The 17,991-nt window shown below is 40.2% G+C and overlaps 2 protein-coding genes across 8 annotated transcripts in view; both read right to left on the reverse strand.

The window, feature by feature from the left end:
• Nucleotides 1–1,418: 1,418 nt before the first annotated feature.
• Nucleotides 1,419–5,014, reverse strand: KBTBD7 (kelch repeat and BTB domain containing 7). Its single transcript, XM_032873930.1, has one exon. The coding sequence runs from the start codon at nt 4,725–4,727 to the stop codon at nt 2,688–2,690; it is 2,040 nt and encodes a 679-aa protein (XP_032729821.1). The 5' UTR covers nt 4,728–5,014; the 3' UTR covers nt 1,419–2,687.
• A 200-nt stretch (nt 5,015–5,214) lies between these two features.
• Nucleotides 5,215–17,991, reverse strand: part of MTRF1 (mitochondrial translation release factor 1) — a 59,126-nt gene continuing 46,349 nt past the window's right edge. For 4 of the 7 annotated variants that reach the window (XM_032873932.1, XM_032873935.1, XM_032873931.1 and 1 more), the window contains one exon: nt 16,090–16,647. In XM_032873932.1, the coding sequence (XP_032729823.1) occupies nt 16,534–16,647 (114 nt within the window). In that variant the 3' untranslated portion in view covers nt 16,090–16,533. Of the gene's footprint in view, nt 5,305–16,089; nt 16,648–16,943; nt 17,266–17,624; nt 17,754–17,991 lie in introns of those variants that run through there. The other 3 variants (XR_004384604.1, XM_032873934.1, XM_032873933.1) reach the window with 3 other exon arrangements.

Here is a 17,991-nt window from a genome sequence, read left to right on the forward strand (position 1 = left end):
GAAGAAGGCAACTATAATTTAAATTTAATCCTAAACACAAATTAAACAAGGTATTTGCTAACTTAGTCTTTTATCCTTCCGAAAATGCCAACAACGCTTACCATTTGAATTGTGTAAGTATTTAAAATAATTTGGGTTTGCTGAGCTTTTCAGACTACTGGCATAAAGATACAAAAAAACCATTAAGATCCTTCTAAATCCTACACAGAATAGCCTTACAAACAATATTATATTGAGCATTTGCTAAAAGGTGTGCCAATTAATTGTAAAACTGAGACAAAGTTGCTTTCCTGTCAAGAAGGGATTTCAACACTGCTGGTTGTGTCAATCACCGTACAAGCAAAGGTTTTATACACTTAGCAGAAATGCTAATTAAAAGGTCAGAAGGCCTGGGTTCCAGTGCCATTTTTATTTGTAACTAACCATATACAAATCACTTATCTATAAAATAATGGTTAACATCTGTCCCCTAATTCACAAATATATCATGAAACCAAAGTCTTCCCCCAGAACTTCTTTTTAAACCATGACATTACTGTTAATTAGCTTATACTTAACTAAAGGATAAAAATGACAAATTGTAGGGGCACTGGGTGGCTCAGTGGGTTAAAGCCTCTGCTTTCGGCTCAGGTCATGATCCCAGGATCCTGGGACTGAGCCCCGCATCGGGCTCTCTGCTCAGTGGGGAGCCTGCTTCCTCCTTCTCTCTCTGCCTGCCTCTCTGCCTACTTGTGATCTATCAAATAAATAAATAAAATCTTAAAAAAAAAAAAAAAAGAACACATTGCTAGAGTAAGAGTCTTATTTCACTAGAAATAATGTCAAACAGGAATGTCCTATGGACTCTTCAGATGCCCAATCAAAATGGCCAAGAAAACATTTATGTGCTTGTTTGTTTGTTTTTTTAATCCTTTTCTCTCTCCCTCTTTTTTATTCAGAATTCAGGTCCCTACCCCAGGCATACTCCTCAGTACTCTGATGCGGTGTAAGAAATGTTAGCATTTGGTCACTACAGAATAAACACATAAGAGGAATTAACATATTGAAAAAAGATGCAAAAAGGGGATTCTAAGTCAGTATAGAAAAATTTATAGACTCTAAGCATCTGTATATGTACACCATCTAACAGGGACATGTGTTGTGACAGTCATATGGATTAACAGATCCTCAAAATGTAAGCACCTCTATTCTCTGTATTTAACAATTTTGTGTGATTTAGTTTCTAGTTCTGGACTTACCCTTACTTTATGGTGACACAAAAACAAACAAAAAGACAAAAAACAAAGACTGGAGCATGGTTCACAGAGAAATATAGAACAGATACAAATACCCTAATAAAATAACCATGTACAACATTGCTAGGGAAACATTTTAGACGAAATATACTTTCACTATTGGCCCCAAATGCCATCACCCACTTACGTTCTTTAACTGTCAACTTTTAATAGAAAAATAACTTTGTGATGATAATCATATACAGTGACTTACAAAACTTGACAGAACATTTCAATGCTACACAAAACAGTTCCATACACAGCTTTAAGTTTTAAAGTTCTCTGCGGGCACTTGATTTTATGGTTGATAGATGCAATAACTACTGATCTTAATAAAACACCCTTTTAGCTTAAATGTATTTTCAAAACCAGTATTACTTCACAAAAACAGTAAAGAATAAATCACTTCCTGCTGAAGAATCCTCTAAGATGAACACCAAAACTATACAGCCAAGATATTTTAGGAAAGCATATAAACTTTTTAAGACTAGGCATGATGAACAGATGAAAATTTACATTACTCAATCATATGTCCAGTGAAAAAAAGGATTGTTTATTTGATTGAATGAAGCACGTATCAGATATAGATGAAATATATGATCTTACAAAGCAAGTTACCTTTTTTTGGTTTAGAAGGGTGTTTAAATAATTGGTGATTCTACTAGATTGGATGTTTTTTAAAATAGAAAAATGGTCATTTAGCAACCGCACATTATATTCCAAAATTAAAAGTGAAATTTCTTTGAAAGCAGTGGAATCCTGATTTTTTTTTTTTTTTTACTTTCTGTGAGCTCTTGAGACCATTCTGCACATATCAAAATGAAATCCCATTTTATAACATATATCCAAATTTTTTTCTTTGCAGAAGGGGAGAAAACCAAACCAAATTTAACTATACTAACTTATAATACTAAAAACTGGCTAGTTCAAAATTTAGGAAATCTACTACTTTCATTATTCTGAAGGAAAATATAAACCTTCAAAGCCCTACCAACAACTTCTAGTCCAATGTTCTACTTTTTAAAAATTAAAAAGTTAAATTCTTCGTGGCACTAAATAGAATTAAAAAGTTAACAGAAGGCTAAAGTAGAAAATTAAATATAAAGGGCGTAACTAACCAAAACAATCCACTGGTGCAACAAATATTTGAACAATGAAAAAAACCACCAAGCATTCTAATCAATTAGAATAGTTCATATTTGCATATTTTAATCTCAACTTTTAGCACAGTAAATTATCATATAGGTTGATTTCATGGACTGTTTAAAATTCTGTAACATTACATTAGTAATTCAAACATGACCCTTTCTAAACCAAATCTGCAGTCCTAATCAACATTTTTCTTTTCAGGAAAAGGAAATCTTTTTAAGATACTTTCCATAGTAGTAGAAACATTTTAGTGCTTCAAAATATTTACAAAGAACCCTGCTGATCCTGTGCATTTCGCTGAGGTGCTACCTGCACCCAGACTTCATCATCAGAAAAAGAACTTGAACTTCCTGACTCTGAGTCCAGTTCACTGAATCCATCTAAGTCCCATTCAGTGCTAGACTCACTTCGAGCATCATCTTCCTCAGTGATGAAACTCTGTCCAGGCTCGAGGCAGGAAGGATAAACACGCGCACAGAGGCAAATAAAGCCAGAGTCAAACTGCAAAAGGCCTAACATGGTACCTATATTAATCCATTGGTCTTCCCTAGTATCGTATTCATAAACAGTCACCCGGTTTTTTTTCCACTGAGGGGTGGTGGAAGTGATGAGAAGCAACTTTTGGCCATGATTGACAATCTGATAGTTGTGGGTCTCTGAGTCCAAGGGAATATTACTAATCCGCCTCCATTCTCCCCTGGCTGGGTTATAGACCTTCATGACTGGGATGTCACAGATGCAGTAGATCTCATCATTGAAGACACAGGCTTCCTGAAAGTCACTACGTTTAAGAGAAGCACAGTTCAGCCACGTATTGTGGCTAGGATCGTAGTAGAGCATGCGCTTACTGTTCACAGCATAAAGATAGTTCTGAACCACTATTAGTTCAAAGGAATAGAAGGAATGGGGTACAGGAGCCACCAGCGCCCACTGGTTTCTCTGGACACTGTAGCATTCCACTTCCTTCAGTTTGACTCCAGTAATCGGGTCTCGCCCACCCAAGATGTAGATGTAGCCATTGAGGTAGGCCACATCCATGCCCTCCCGGCACAGCAGGCGGTCGGCAAGCTGCTGCCAGCTATTCTGGGCTGGCTTGTACACCCAGAGGTCCTTCCTGGGCTGAGCGGCCAGGTAGATGTCATGGTCTGGAGAGACACAGACAGCTGAGGAGGTGATAGTCTTAGTGTGAGCCAAGCTGGTTAAAGGAGATGGCATTGTGTAAATGTCCCCTGAGTATGGGTCATAGCAGAGAAAGGGATCTCTAGGATGTCCAAAGAAGACCACCATCTCCTTGGCACACATACCCAGTCTCTGGGGAGGATTTTCTGCTGTGGGTACAACAGAGCTGTTGCTGCTATCTGGCTTCGGGACCAGAGACTTGCACAACTTGTCACCATAGCGCATCTGCAGGGCCCCTTCAATAAGGTCTAGACAGTACTTCTTCACTATGGGCTTGGTCAGCAGCCCTTCCAAGTAATCCTGATCTTCATCTCTGAAGTGTGTCCAGCGGACACACTTGAAGACCTCCGCAACGCTGGGGCCCCGCTCCTTGGGAGCCGCCTCCAACCACTGCACGGCCACATGACACACAGTCCGCTCACTCTCGATGTCCAGACTATCCAGACGCAGGACAGCCAGCAGCTGGGCCAAGCTCAGATCTGCCAGACTCTCCTCCCTTACTGAACCCATCCGGCTGAGTTGCTTAAAATTGTGGGCTATAAAGGACTGGGCCTGCGATCGCAGTTTGTGATGGTCGAAGGCGTCGGCAAACTTGAGGATAGCAGTGCAGTTGGCCAGGTCAAGGCGGCGGGCTAGGAAGGAGGCACAGGCTTCCCGCACATATTCCAGCTGCAACATGTCAGAGGCCGCGTAAAGACGTTGCACGTTGGCCTCACTAAGCGACACGCGACCCGTGTAGCAGTAGTCGACCAGCACCTCGAAGGACTCGGCATCCACATCATGCATGGTCACGTTTGCCTGGTGGCTCTCGTACATGCCACCGGTGAACATGCTCTTGAAGTAGGGACACGCGGCAGCCAACACGTTACGGTTGCAGGAAAAAAGGCGGCCAGTGCCAGGCCCGCTGCCAGGTGTCACCACCTCGATGGTCACATCACATAACAGCCGCGCGTCGTAGAAGGACTTCAGCTGTGCCAGGAGGGCTGCAGAATGAGCCGTGTCCTTCAGCTCCTCCGGGCCCGTGAAAAAAGCTGAAACAGAAGGCTTGGAAATTCTCTTGGGTCGCCTCCCGCCGCGGGGACTGGCCAGGCGGCGAGAGCGCGGAGCTTCTTCCCGGGACTGCATGGTGGAGATGGCGGCGATGTACGAGGGCGAGAAATGGGTGCAAGGACCGGGCTGTGGCTCCTCCTCGCCCTCTTTTCGAAGGCGCTAGATCGCGGCGTCCCTGAATAGACTGCAGGGGCCGCACTTACTCAACTCAGCCCTGAGCCGCGGTGCCGCCTCCCTTTATCGCGTAGACAGTGCCTGACTCACCCTCTTCCAGTTCCGCGCCCTTTCTTCGCCTCAGTTCGTTTACAAGACCCGCTGGACGGAACCAAGAAAGCCGCCACTGCCGCGCTGGCAATACCGGTAGGCCTCCAAGAGAACTACAGCTCCCAGGCTGCCTTTCGCGCCTCGAGGCATGCCGGGGCCCTCCAGACTCAAGGGGATAAGCGGACTGACAGAAGCCGCTGTGCATCTTGGGAGTAGTAGTTTGAGTAATATCGCGAGGTTTCTTGGGGCGAACTCCTTGGCTAACAGAATTTGAAAGCGTTAATTCTCCTGGATTTGTTGGTTTTTAGGATTGGCTTTGAAGTTCCACGGTAAAATCTCCTTTTTAGTATTCGTTAATTGTGTGGCATCCCTCTGAGAACTTTTCCTTCTGTGAAGTGGGGATAATAGTTTTCATGGGATTGTGTGAGAGTGGAATGAGATGAATTGGAGAGGACATAGGGCGCTTCAATAAATACTTGTTGATTAGAATAATTACATGCTAACACCATGCCTAGAATAGGAAGATTCGATCTTTGTTAGCTTTTTTTTTGGGGGGGGGGTTTAAAAAAATGAGATACCCAGAACATGTGAAACCATGAGCATTTTCTGCAAGAAAACTTTGTTTATAATGTTGCTTCTTTCGAAGGGTTCTGAAGGTTATTACAATATTTTCAATACTAAACGATATCCGTAGGTTTATTAGGATGTCTTAGACAAAGATGAGATCCTAGAGAACACCATTTATAGGTGGCCTCAAAAAAGCAGATAAGGCATACTAAACAGGTGGGTCTCAACATCTCACCAAATCAACACTTCCTCTGGGGAGCAAGATTATTTTCATAAGTTCTTAATATGAGTGTTTTTTGAGTCGTCTAATACTTCTCATTTGACCTCCTTTCCGCAAATCAGTCGAAGATTATAGTTGTCTTTATCAAAGAGTTTAAACGGGAGTTTTAAAATATTTAAACACAAGGCCTTGTACAAAGCACAAGATCCTGAAAGCTCTATATTCATGCATGCTGTAATATTTTGAATTGATATAGTTCAATCTGTGCTTTACAAACGTGTTTATGTATGTATTGATCAATATTCTTAGTTAAATGGTCAAAATCAAGTGCTTAGAGACTGGGTTTTGGGTCATCTTTTTTTAAAAGGAAACATTTTTTTTAAGATTTTATTTATTTATTTGACAGAGATTACAAGTAGGCAGAGAGGCAGGCGGGGGTTGGGGAGTGGGGAGCAGGCTCCCCGCTGAGCAGAGAGCCCGACATGGGGCTCGATCAGAGGACCCTGAGATCATGACTTGAGCTGAAGGCAGAGGCTTAACCCGCTGAGCCACCCAGGCACCCTGGGGAGCTTTTACTTTAAAAAGCAGTTGCTCTTGCTACTAGTTTGTCACTCGTTACCATAACTTGACAAAATCTTGGTATTACATTGATAGGTGGATAACACATGGCAGGAGAATAACTCAAATTGTTTTGCTCTCTTGTCCTATTAGCTGGAGAGCTTCTACTGGAAATAAGGATAGTGGGCTCCAGTACCTCCTCTGTAGGGTTGTTGGGTATATCCCTTAGACACACTTGAGAGAATTAGGTCATTAGTAACATTGATTGCTTTCTCACCTGCACTAGAAGAGCTGGGGAAAAAGCAATTATAATTTCTTTCATATTGGTAAAATATACAGTAGTTACCATTTTAATTCTTTAAGAGTACATTTCTCTGGCATTAACTACATTCACATTGTTTTGCAGACATCACCACCACCCATCTCCAGAGCTCTTTCCATCTTGCAAAACTGAAGCTTTGTACCCATTTACAGTAACTCTCCTTTCCCCCTTCCCCCAACCCCCTAGTAATAATCACCATTCTACGTTGTGTCTGAATTTGACTACCTTAAGTACTGCATATCAGTTCAGCGACTGATTTTTAACTTCCTTATATCTGCCCTTTGTTAGTTCGTTTAGATTATCTTTTTACACAATCCAAAGTATTTAGCAGGACAGTAAACAACGTGTGTTGGAGAGGATGTGGAGAAAGTGGAACCCTCTTACACAGTGGGGATGCAAGTTGGTGCAGCCACTTTGGAAAACAGTGCAGAGATTCCTTAAGAAATTAAAAATAGAGATTCCCTATGACCCTGCAATTGCACTACTGGGTATTTACCCCAAAGGTACAGATGTAGTGAAAAGAAGGGCCATCTGTACCCCAATGCTCATAGCAGCAATGGCCACAATTGCCAAACTGTTGAAAGAACCAAGATGTCCTTCAACGGCCGAATGGATAAGGAAGATATGGTCCATATACACTATGGAGTGTTATGCCTCCATCAGAAAGGATGAATACCCAACTTTTGTAGCAACATGGACGGGACTGGAAGAGATCATGCTGAGTGAAATAAGTCAAGCAGAGTCAATTATCATGTGGTTTCACTTATTTGTGGAGCATAAGAAATAACACAGAGGACATGGGGAGAGAGAGAGAAGGGAGTTGGGGGAAATTGGAGGGGGAGATGAACCATGAGAGACTATGGACTCTGAAAAACAATCTGAGGGTTTTGGAGGGGTGGGGGGTGGGAGGTTGGCTGAGTATGGAGGGCACGTATTGCATGGAGCAATGGGTGTGGTGCATAAACAATGAATTTTGGTACACTGAAAAGAAATTTAAAAAATTAAAAATTAGGGGCTCCTGGGTGGCTCAGTGGGTTAAAACCTCTGCCTTTGGCTCGGGTCATGATCCCGGGGTCCTGGGATCGAGCTCCGCTTTGGGCTCTCTGCTCAGCGGGGAGTCTGCTTCCTCCTCTCTCTCTCTGCCTGCCTCTCTGCCTACTTGTGATCTCTCTCTCTCAAATAAATAAATAAAATCTTAAAAAAAAAGAAAAACCGAAGTATTTAGCAGGCGCAGTGCCCTAAGGTCTGAAGAAGTGCTGCCACCGAACTTTGTGACGCTGCAAACGTTGAATACCTTCACTGACTGATAAGGTAGCTGGAAGCCACAAGCAGCTTTTGAGTACTTCAGATGTGGCTAGTGCAACTGAGGAATTGAATTTAACATTTTAGAAACCCAGCATTGGTATCACTGCAATTCAATGGGAAGAGGAAAGTCTGTTCAACAAATAATGTTGAACAATCAGTTCACAATGTTAAAAAAAAAAAAAAAAAGAACTTTGGCCCTTAGCTCATACCACAAACATAAAATTTTAAATGGATCTTAATATTAAACAGAGACATGAAAACTCTGACACCTCTGAAAGAAAATATAGAAGGCTGTCTCTGATTCCGAAGTAGGCAGACATTTTAGGACACATACACAAAAACACTAATCATAAAAAAAAATGATAAAATGAACTTCAACAAAATTACAAGCTTTTGTCTATCAGAAGGCAGTGAAAAAATTAAAAAGTCATAGTCTGATAGATATATATATATATATATATATGTATACACACACACATATACATATACACACATATATATACATATATATATTTTTTTATTTGTAAGGGTGCCTTGCTGGCTCAGTCAGAAGGGCATGTGACTCTTAATCTTTGGAGTTGTGAGTTCAAGTGTCACAGTAGGTGTGGAGATTACTTAAATAAGACTTTAAGAAGTCTGTGATACATAAACCCAGTAGTCAATAAAAACATGAGGAAGCTGCTCCATGTCATTCATCCTCAAATGAATGCAAATTAAATTCATGAGAAAACCCTGCATACCCACGAGAATGGCTAAATTTAAAAAGGTCAAAAGTGCTAAATGTTGGTGATGATAGGTAGCCTTTGGAACCTTCATATACTAATAATAGGAATATAATTTGGTATACTCATTTTAGAGAACTGGTAGTTTCTTTGGATGTTAAGCAGTAATTTCTCTAAGCATTTATTTGCCCAAAGGAAATTTTTTTTTTCTTAAGATTTTATCCATTTTTTTGACAGAGACAACGAGAGAGGCAACACAAGCATGCGGAGTGAGAGAGGGAGAGCAGGCTTCCCGCAGAGCAGGGGGCCCGTGCAGGGCTTGAGCCCAGGACCCCCGGGATCATGACCTGAGCTGAAGGCAGATGCTTAATGACTGAGCCACCCAGACACCTCTGCCCAAGGGAAATTAAAACATATGTCTACAAAAGACTTAGGCAAGAATGTTCATAGTACCTTTATCTGTAACAGCCAAAAACTAGAAATAATCACCATGGGCATCAATAGGAGAATGAAAAAAATTGTATATTCATACAGTGTAATACTACTTGGAAGTAAAAAGATACCACCTTTGATATATGCCATAATGTGAGGTTTCAAAACTTTTATATTGATCTAAAGAAGCCAGATATACAGGAGTACACAGTGTATGTGAAGTTCCAAAATAGTGAAAATAAGTTATGGTGAATATAAATCATGTCAGAAGAAAAAAATCTTATTAGAGGCTGCCACTGTTGGAGGAAGGGATTTTGGCAGATTGCTGGGTCAACTGGAAAGGAACGCAAGGGAAATTTCAGGGGTGATGCAAATGTCCTCTTTTTGCTTGGGCTGGTGGTTACATGGTGTATGCAGTCGCATTTAATTTACTAAAAATTATACCCTCTCTGAGGAGAAGCCACTTCATAATTGGTGGCACTAAATAAAGTTGCAGAATTCTTTGCCAGGAAATTGTGAAGATCATTCCGTCATTAAGAAAGAATCTTTTTATCTTGAGGTGAATAAGTCAACACTGCTCCAGTTCAGTCGATGTGGCACTCCATGTACGTGGGATAAAGGTGAGGTGACTCGGGGCAATCTTTGAGGAACTGACATACTGGGGTCTTTCAAATCTGTAGAGTAGCCGAGCCCCCAACATTATATTCCAGTTTTTAAAATTCCTGCCACAACTTCATTAACAGCATAATCCTTATTTTCTGTGTTTCCTCAAGATTTCTTAGAATTTGCATAATCCTTTACAATGGAATCCAGATTCTTCTTCACAGGAAGATAGGACTGTTTTTGCCTGGTAATTATGCCTCAGTCATTAACAATCCACGGATTTAATTTTTTTAATTAAATTTTATTTTTTATTTTTTATTTTTTTAAGATTTTATTTATTTATTTCACAGAGAGAGATCACCAGTAGGCAGAGAGAGAGAGAGAGGAGGAAGCAGGTTCTCCGCTGAGCAGAGAGCCCGATGCTGGACTCCATCCCAGGACCCTGCGATCATGACCTGAGCCGAAGGCAGAGGCTTAACCCACTGAGCCACCCAGGCACCCCAAATTTTTTTTATTTTTAAGATTTTTATTTATTTATTTGAAAGAGTGAGAGCAAGAGAGATCAGAGGAGGAGAGGGAGAAACAGACTTGCTGTTGAGCATGGAGCCCGATGCAGGGCTTGATCCCAGGACCCAGAGATCATGACTTGAGCAGGCGGCAGATGTTTAACTTACGGTGCCACCCAGGTGTCCCAACAATCCATGGTTTTAGTTCTTCAGAAATCTTTGAACTTCAACTCTGTTCATCAGTGTTTCCAACAGCAGGATCTACTCTGGCCCTTTTCTTCTGAGGAGGCTGAGGCATCTCACTGGTACTGCCACCAATTCCATTTGGGGGTGACTTCAACATTCTTACAGATCAGACATCCTCCTTCCTGGGGCAACCCCTCTAATCTTCCCCTCTGAATGTCGCTCCTGATTGACCTGTGTGCGTGTGTGTGTGTGTGTGTGTTACTGATTCCTGAAGTTCTGTTTCTGCAGACTGGTTTCCATGCATCTTGAGTACTCGGCTTTCGGGAACCCCTTCGTCCCAACCACTGTAATGTATATAGTATTTCACTTGTTTGTTCTTTATGGCAACTTTTACTCACTTGGTTTCATAAAGAAGCCCATGCAAGCACAGCACTCACTCAGCTCCCCAGAATTTAGGCTTCGTGCTATTTATAAGTTAAGTCTCCACTGTGCCACCTACCACCTCGTGAGCGTTCGGTCCCTTTCTCTCCACAACCTCTAATTCAGGTCCTGTGTGCACTCAGGGGTCACTAGTTTGTCGTCCTGGGCCACATCTGTATTGTTTTTCACTCTCATTTTTAAATAGAGTCTACAAACTGTTCACTCTTTTATTTCTATATCCAAAATAATTTGCACTGCCATTAGTCATTGGCTCCTGGAAGAGCTTTTGATAGGTCCACTCCTGTTCAATTAGAGAGGGCTTAGTGAGTGAGCAACCTTGGTTGGACAAGACTTGTGTTCCACATTATTTAGTAGCAAACAACTTGTTTCATATCTGTTTTAAACTGAAACAATTTTAAATTTACTATTTAAAAATTTGAAGTACAGCACACATACAGAAAAGGGGAACAAATAAAAATTGTAAATGCAATGAATTTTTTTAAAAAGATTTACTTATTTGAGCTGAGCAGGGAGCCCGATATGGGGCTTGATCCCAGGACCCCAGGATCAAAACATGAGCTGAAAGCAGACACCCAGCTGACTGAGTTGCCCAGGCACCCCGTAAATGTTAACGAATGATCACAAAATGAATACACCTGTGTAACACCACTCGGGTTAAGAAATAAGACACTACCAGAATCTGAGAAGCAGCCCCCTTAACAGCCTCCTAATCACTATTGACCCCTGACACAAAAGTCAGATGATTTTAAGGATAGTTTTAGTTTTTTGACTGTAGTAGTTTGTTGATCTTAATCCCTTGACTAAAACTTAATTAAAAATATCTCTAAGTTTGTTTTCTAAATAAAGTTTGTTATTCTTTGATATTCTAAAGGTGCTGGGCACATGAAGCAATGAACTTTGGCTTTTCAAATTTTTTACAGGAACCCTGATTTATCACTGGCTTATAAGTTGATTCCTAACATTTTTCTACTAACAGTTAAAAGATGTCAACTTCAGGAACGCCTGGGTGGCTCAGTGGGTTAAAGCCTCTGCCTTCAGCTCAGGTCATGATCCCAGGATCCTGGGATTGAGCCCAGCATCGGCTCTCTGCTTGGCAGGGAGCCTGCTCTGCACCGCCCTCACCCGCCCCCCCGCCCCCGCCCTCTGCCTATTTGTGATCACTGTCAAATAAATAAATAAATAAAATCTTTAAAAAATTACAAAAATATTAAAAAATGTCAACTTTATCTTCCTAGTTTGGGAGATAAATTGGTCTACCTGAATCAAGTAGGATTACAAGTTTAACTGAAACGCATTGTACAAAAATAATATGTGTAATAATTGAAAGTACACATAAAATATGTGTAACAATTGAATAATAGGTATCCTAGATCTTTGCTACTCCAAGTGTTGTTTGTGAGTCAGAAGTAACCACCATCACCTGGGAGCTTGTGGAAATGAAATGAATTGTGGAAATACAGAACAACAGGCCCCAGATCTTCTGAATTAAAATCTGCATTATGGTAAGATCCCCAAGTGACCTGTACATATACAGAGGTTTGAGAAAGAAGACCACCCAAGATTTTTCTGGGTTCCTAAGTTCCAACTTTTGTTTGATTTTTTTTTTTTTTCCTCCAAAAAAGTGTGTGCTTTAAGGAAAAGCCAGAGCTGGAGAACGAGGGAAGGGCAAAGACCTTGGTGGTCATACAAAGGTCTGAACTTCCTTCCGGAAAGGCGGAGCCTCCCTTTGGCTGAGGAAGCGCTTTTCCTTTTGTCTGCTCTTCCTTGCCGTGTGCAGAATATTAATACTATCGAATGAATAGAACGAATTAATGCCTCTTTCTCTTGCTTTCCCTCTTACAATTTTTCACTTTCTTAAATTAATGAATTTCTTTTTTTTGGAGACATGTTTTGAGGCTTAGAGTATTTAGTGATTTTTTTTTCTGAAAATTTTTAAAAGTGACATGTGATTTCACATTTGACATCATATAGCAAATTAGACTATCTTCATTTTGCTTTGATTCATGCAATGTTTTAATTTATATTTCCTTGAATAAGTGTTTCTTTTATAATTTTTTTAAGTTAATTTTTTTAAAGTCATCTCTATGCCCAATGTGAGGCTGCAGCTCATGACCCCTAGATCAAGAGTCTCATGTTCTTCTAAGCCAGGTGCCCCAGGATGTTTCTGTGACGTAAACCACCTGACAATAAAAATCAGTTTCTAATGTTTACCCTAAAACTCCCTATTTAATTGAATGTTCTTTCAAATTAAATCAGATTCTCCAGAGACATCGATTACTTTAGAGGGCAATGCTTACCCCTGGGGAAATAATAATGATATTGATCCAAACAGGATTAAATTATCTCTCCACTTAGAGAAAGTGAGAGGGAAAACAAAGGAAAGCTTTCTTTAAATAATGTAACCTATTAACGTAGAAAGAATAAGAACATCACCATTTTTTAAGCTCAAGCTGATTTGGGCAAAGCAAGAGTCATTAATTGATGTTAAATCGATAAGATGAAAGGGCACTGGGTACATTCATTACATACAATTTGGTGTAACAAATTACCCTCAAATTTGCAGCAAAAATAATTAATTTACTCAATTTCTATCTTAGAGTCAGGTATCCAGAGCGGCTAGTGATGTGCCTCTGGCTCAAGGGCTCTCTTGTGCAATTACAGTTAAGCTGTTGACCAGAACCGCCATCGTTGTCAGGTCACCACTAGGGTTGAATGATCGGCTTGCAAGCTCACACCTGTGCTAGCTGACTGACCTTAGTTCCTTGAAAACTGTCAGAACAAGGGTTCCAGTTTAGTCACACAATGTGGGCCGTTCCACCGAGCTGCTCCCATCATCTAGCTTCTACCAGTGTTGTTAAGAGAAGGAAGTTAAGTTTTAACAAGATGCCTGCAGGCCAGCAAAGTGGGAGGCAAGGCTAGCCTTGGTGGGGGTGGAGGGGATGCGGGGTGGGGGGGGGCAGGGGACAATTAGAAACCTGTTAGCTTTCCAAAACAAAGCCACAGGAAGCTGGATCAAACCAGACAGGCCCAAGACAAAGGCCAGAAACCCTGACCAAGTAAGGGAGAAAGGCAGGAAAACCTGCTCCTCCCCCCACAAATCCCCTCCCCAAGTAATAAATATTCCACCAGCTTCCTCTGAGCTCACCTGCTCTCACATCTTGAGAGTGTACTCTCACTTTAATAAACTTTCTTACTTGCTGCACTGCTCAACTGTTGTGTCTGGTCTGTCCTTGAATTCGCTCTTGTGATGAGACCAAGAGCCTCCTCTGACAACTCGGAGACAGGTTGGATGGATGTCTCAGGGCCTGGGGGTCTCCCCAGTCCACCCAGCAATGGTGTGAGTGGCCAGAAAGAGAGGCAGAGCCAGAGGCAAGTCTTTTTATAACCTAATATTGGAAGTGAGAGTCCTACCCCTTCTATCACATTGTATTAGAAGATAGTCAACTAATCCAGCTCCTGTTCAAGGGGAGCAGATTACACAGGTGCATGAATGCCAAGAATGAGATCACTGGGGTCATCTGAGAAGCTGCCTAGCACTATGAGGAATCAAATGTTGATATAATGCCAAAGTATTACCCCACAGATTACCTACTAATTATTATAAAGAACATGTACCATTTTAATGGAGTGATTTGACAGTTTCCAAACTCAGCATTACTAATAGTGGAACTTCCTGATATGATACAATATGTGTTTCACATTACCCAGGAAGGAGTCTTGCAAAATATGTTAACTGAATTAATTTTTAGATTTAATATTACTTTACAGTACATTGAATGGATGAATAAAAGTTACCAATACCTTGAGGAAGCAGTCAGACAAATGTGAATGTAGGTCATTCTATAAAACAACTTTGTGGGACTCTTCAAAATGTCAACATCATGTGGAAAAAAGGTTGAGGGATTAATCCAAACACTAAAGACATACAACCAGATGCAATCTGGGAATCTTGACTGGATCCTGGATTGTACAAAACTTAACAAGCAAAAACGCTAAAAAGACATTTTGGGGATAACTGAAGAAATTTTAATATGTGATAGATCATATTATATAATTATTATTTATTATTATACAATTAAGTATAATAATGAGAGTTATGATTTTGTAGGAGAATGTCCTTATTCTTAGGATATGCTGAAATATTTTGGTGTGGTGTTACAAGGTCTGCAACTAACTTTTACATGGTCCAATAACCACCACAGGTATGTGTGTGTATACACAGAGGGCAAAAAAATACAACTATAGCAAAATGGTAATAGTAGAACTCTAGAGTGTATACTGTTCATTGAACAATTTCCTTCTTTTGGGTTTTTTGTGGGTTTTTTTTGGCTCTATTTCCTTTTTTTTGCTTTTGCTTTTTCAAATTTTTATTTAAATTCTAGTTAGTTAACACACCATGTGATACTGGTTTCGGAAGAAGAATTCATCACTTACATTCAGCACCCAGTGCTCATCAGAAGTGCCCTCCTTAATGTGCATCCCTCACCCACCTCCCTCCATCAACCCTCAGAATGTTCTCTTTTGTTAAGAGACTCTTATGGTTTGTTTCCCTCTCTCTTCCCACTCCTTATCCCCTGCTCCCATATGTTCATCTGTTTTGTTTCTTAAATTCCACATGTGAGTGAGATCACATGATATTTATCTTTCTCTGATTTACTTCGCTTAGCATAACACACTCTAGCTCCATCTACGTCCTTGCTAATGGCAGGATTTCATCCTTTCTGATGGCTGAGTGATATTCCATCGTAGATATTACCACATCTTCTTTATCAATTCTTTGAACTCTTTCCATAGTTTGGCTATTGTTGATAATGTTACTATAAACACTGGAGGGCATGTACCCTTTTGAATCTGTATTTTTGTATCCTCTGGGTAAATACCCAGCAGTTCATTGCACTATTTCTTAAAAATTATTTTAAAAACTTCTTCCAGGTGCTCTCAAAGTAAGAATTGGGGGGAAAAACTATGACTTCAATGTTTACCTCCTGATTCCACTGGCCTTAGAATTCTATTTTAGCTAATCTTTCCTGGGCACATAATTTTCTTCTGAAGAATGTCCAAAATAATAACCCCTTTCTTTTTGACTCAAGAAACTTCCAGAGAACAAGTACTAAATACATCACATCACTTGGTATTAGAGTTGGTGGCTTCTATTTTGGCTCTGTCACTCAACTGAAAGCTCTATGAGGTCAGGACTGGGCTCTATGGACATCACGGCACAGAACCAGGCATAGGGAATTACTCACGTTGTACTCCATCTGTAGATACTCCGAAGTTAAGCCAAAGAAAAACAAGAAAGAAAAGCCAAGCAGAGAGTTCACTTTAAATATTGGCTTGTAGTTTATACAGTACAGAATTAGTTCCACTCTCCAAGAGCTCTACAATCTATATCCTGGAGATGCTGTTAGTGACTCCCATTCTTCACAATTTTTGTATTTGTTTGTTTAAAAGTAGTAGTTAAAAGCCTAATTTTAATATGATTTACAATACTTTTCTTGAAATATGGGTTTACAAAGTTTATAAGCCTGTATCACATAATCAATTTTCAAAATTTCATTTCTCTTTTCAACAGTGCATCCTTATTTTCTGCTTGAAGAGTTGGACTGTACTTTATAAGCTCTTGAGTCAAGAAATGTGACTTACTCATTAAAAAATATATTTGTACGTCCTGTGTAATTTTAGCTGTACTTTATAAACAGCTGCTTCTTGATATAGGTCCATTTCCTTTATATAATAAAAAATAATAAATCTGCACTTATTTTGCTGATTTAAGGTTTTTGTCCAAAAATTCAATAATGGCTTCTTCATCTGCTGAATGAAGGAGTCTCTGAATTAGCTGATCCAGACACTTCTCCCCACATAAAAATTCCTGGTAAAAGAGTTATTATAAAAACCTGATTACTAGAAAATAAAGGAGAAACAAAACAAAGAATTAAATGTGTATTTACTTTGTTTCTTTGCAGTCACTTTTTTTTTTTAGGATTTTATTTATTTATCTGACAGAGAGATCACAAGTAGACAGAGGCAGGCAGGGAGAGAAAGGGGGAAGCAGGCTCCCCGCCGAGCAGAGACCCCGATGTGGGGCTCGATCCCAGGACCCTGAGATCATGACCTGAACCGAAGGCAGAGTCACCCCCGTGCCCCACAGTCACTATTTAATAGCAACAACAGAACACTAAAATGGCTCTGTGACATAATGGGCAACTTTGCTAACTTGGGAGGATACCCAGTGATACTGGCTTCTCATAAAAAGTGAATCCAAAAGAGTAAATAGAATTCTACTCATTCTTTGTTTACATTATCATTTTGTTTAAAAATCAATCTTCTGGGAGTTGGATTTTTTCAACAGCTCTGGAGACAACAAAACAAAGGAGATCTGAATCTCTCTTTAAAATTCCTTTGCTTGAATGTTCCTGACAACAGGGTTCTAGGATCTCAAACCATCTTTGGGATGATATGTTTGCTGAATCCCTTCTCCTTTTGTTCCCTAGAAAAGATAAGGCTTTTTCACTCTTGTCCTGAAAATTCCACCCTTGTCATTCAAACATTATTTCCCAAGGGCAAAAAAACCTGAAATGCCTCACTCAAAGCCCCAGGCACCTTGCTGCCACTTGAACCTGCACACCTGAGCCCTGCTTATCTCTGCTCGCCATTCCTGGGACCATTCCTGTTTACATTTCTCATCCCAACCTTCAAATTTAGATTTTATTTAATCTCTAAGTGGGTTATACTAGTTGTATTTCTTCTTAAATTGGAAATATGGCAGTTTTAAAATATAGAAGCCCTGTGTGACCAAAAAAAGATATATGCCAAAATATTTAGGGGACAAGCATTTTGAGTGTGTACCTTGCTCCCAAATGGTTCACCAACAGCACAGGAGATGGAAGAGGAAGAGAAGGCAAATGTTCACAACGGCTGCATCTACATGTAGGGTGTATACTGAACCAGTCTTTAAACATATATACTTGAAATTTTCTAAATAGAAAGTTCAGAAAAATAAATGCTCTTATGTTTACCCCAAATAAGTCCACTGGGTGAAAAGTGTTGTTAGACTTCCCTGTAGTCTTCCCTACAGTTCATCTCTACAAGTCACTAAAATAACTTTGAGTACCTTTCCTGTGTCACAGAAGTTCTGAGTAACAGTTGTTGGGAACAGTGAATTAGCACAGTCTCATATTTTAGAAATGTTCAAAATCTAGACATTGGCTTAATG

This window comes from Lontra canadensis, unplaced genomic scaffold (assembly GCF_010015895.1).
Source record: "Lontra canadensis isolate GAN:19392208 unplaced genomic scaffold, GSC_riverotter_1.0 scaffold51, whole genome shotgun sequence".
In the NCBI taxonomy this organism is placed as follows: domain Eukaryota; kingdom Metazoa; phylum Chordata; class Mammalia; order Carnivora; family Mustelidae; genus Lontra; species Lontra canadensis.

Coding starts and splice junctions, on each gene's coding strand:
- KBTBD7 (XM_032873930.1), bottom strand. CDS start 4,727: ATGCAGTCCCGGGAAGAAGCTCCGCGCTCTCGCCGCCTGGCCAGTCCC.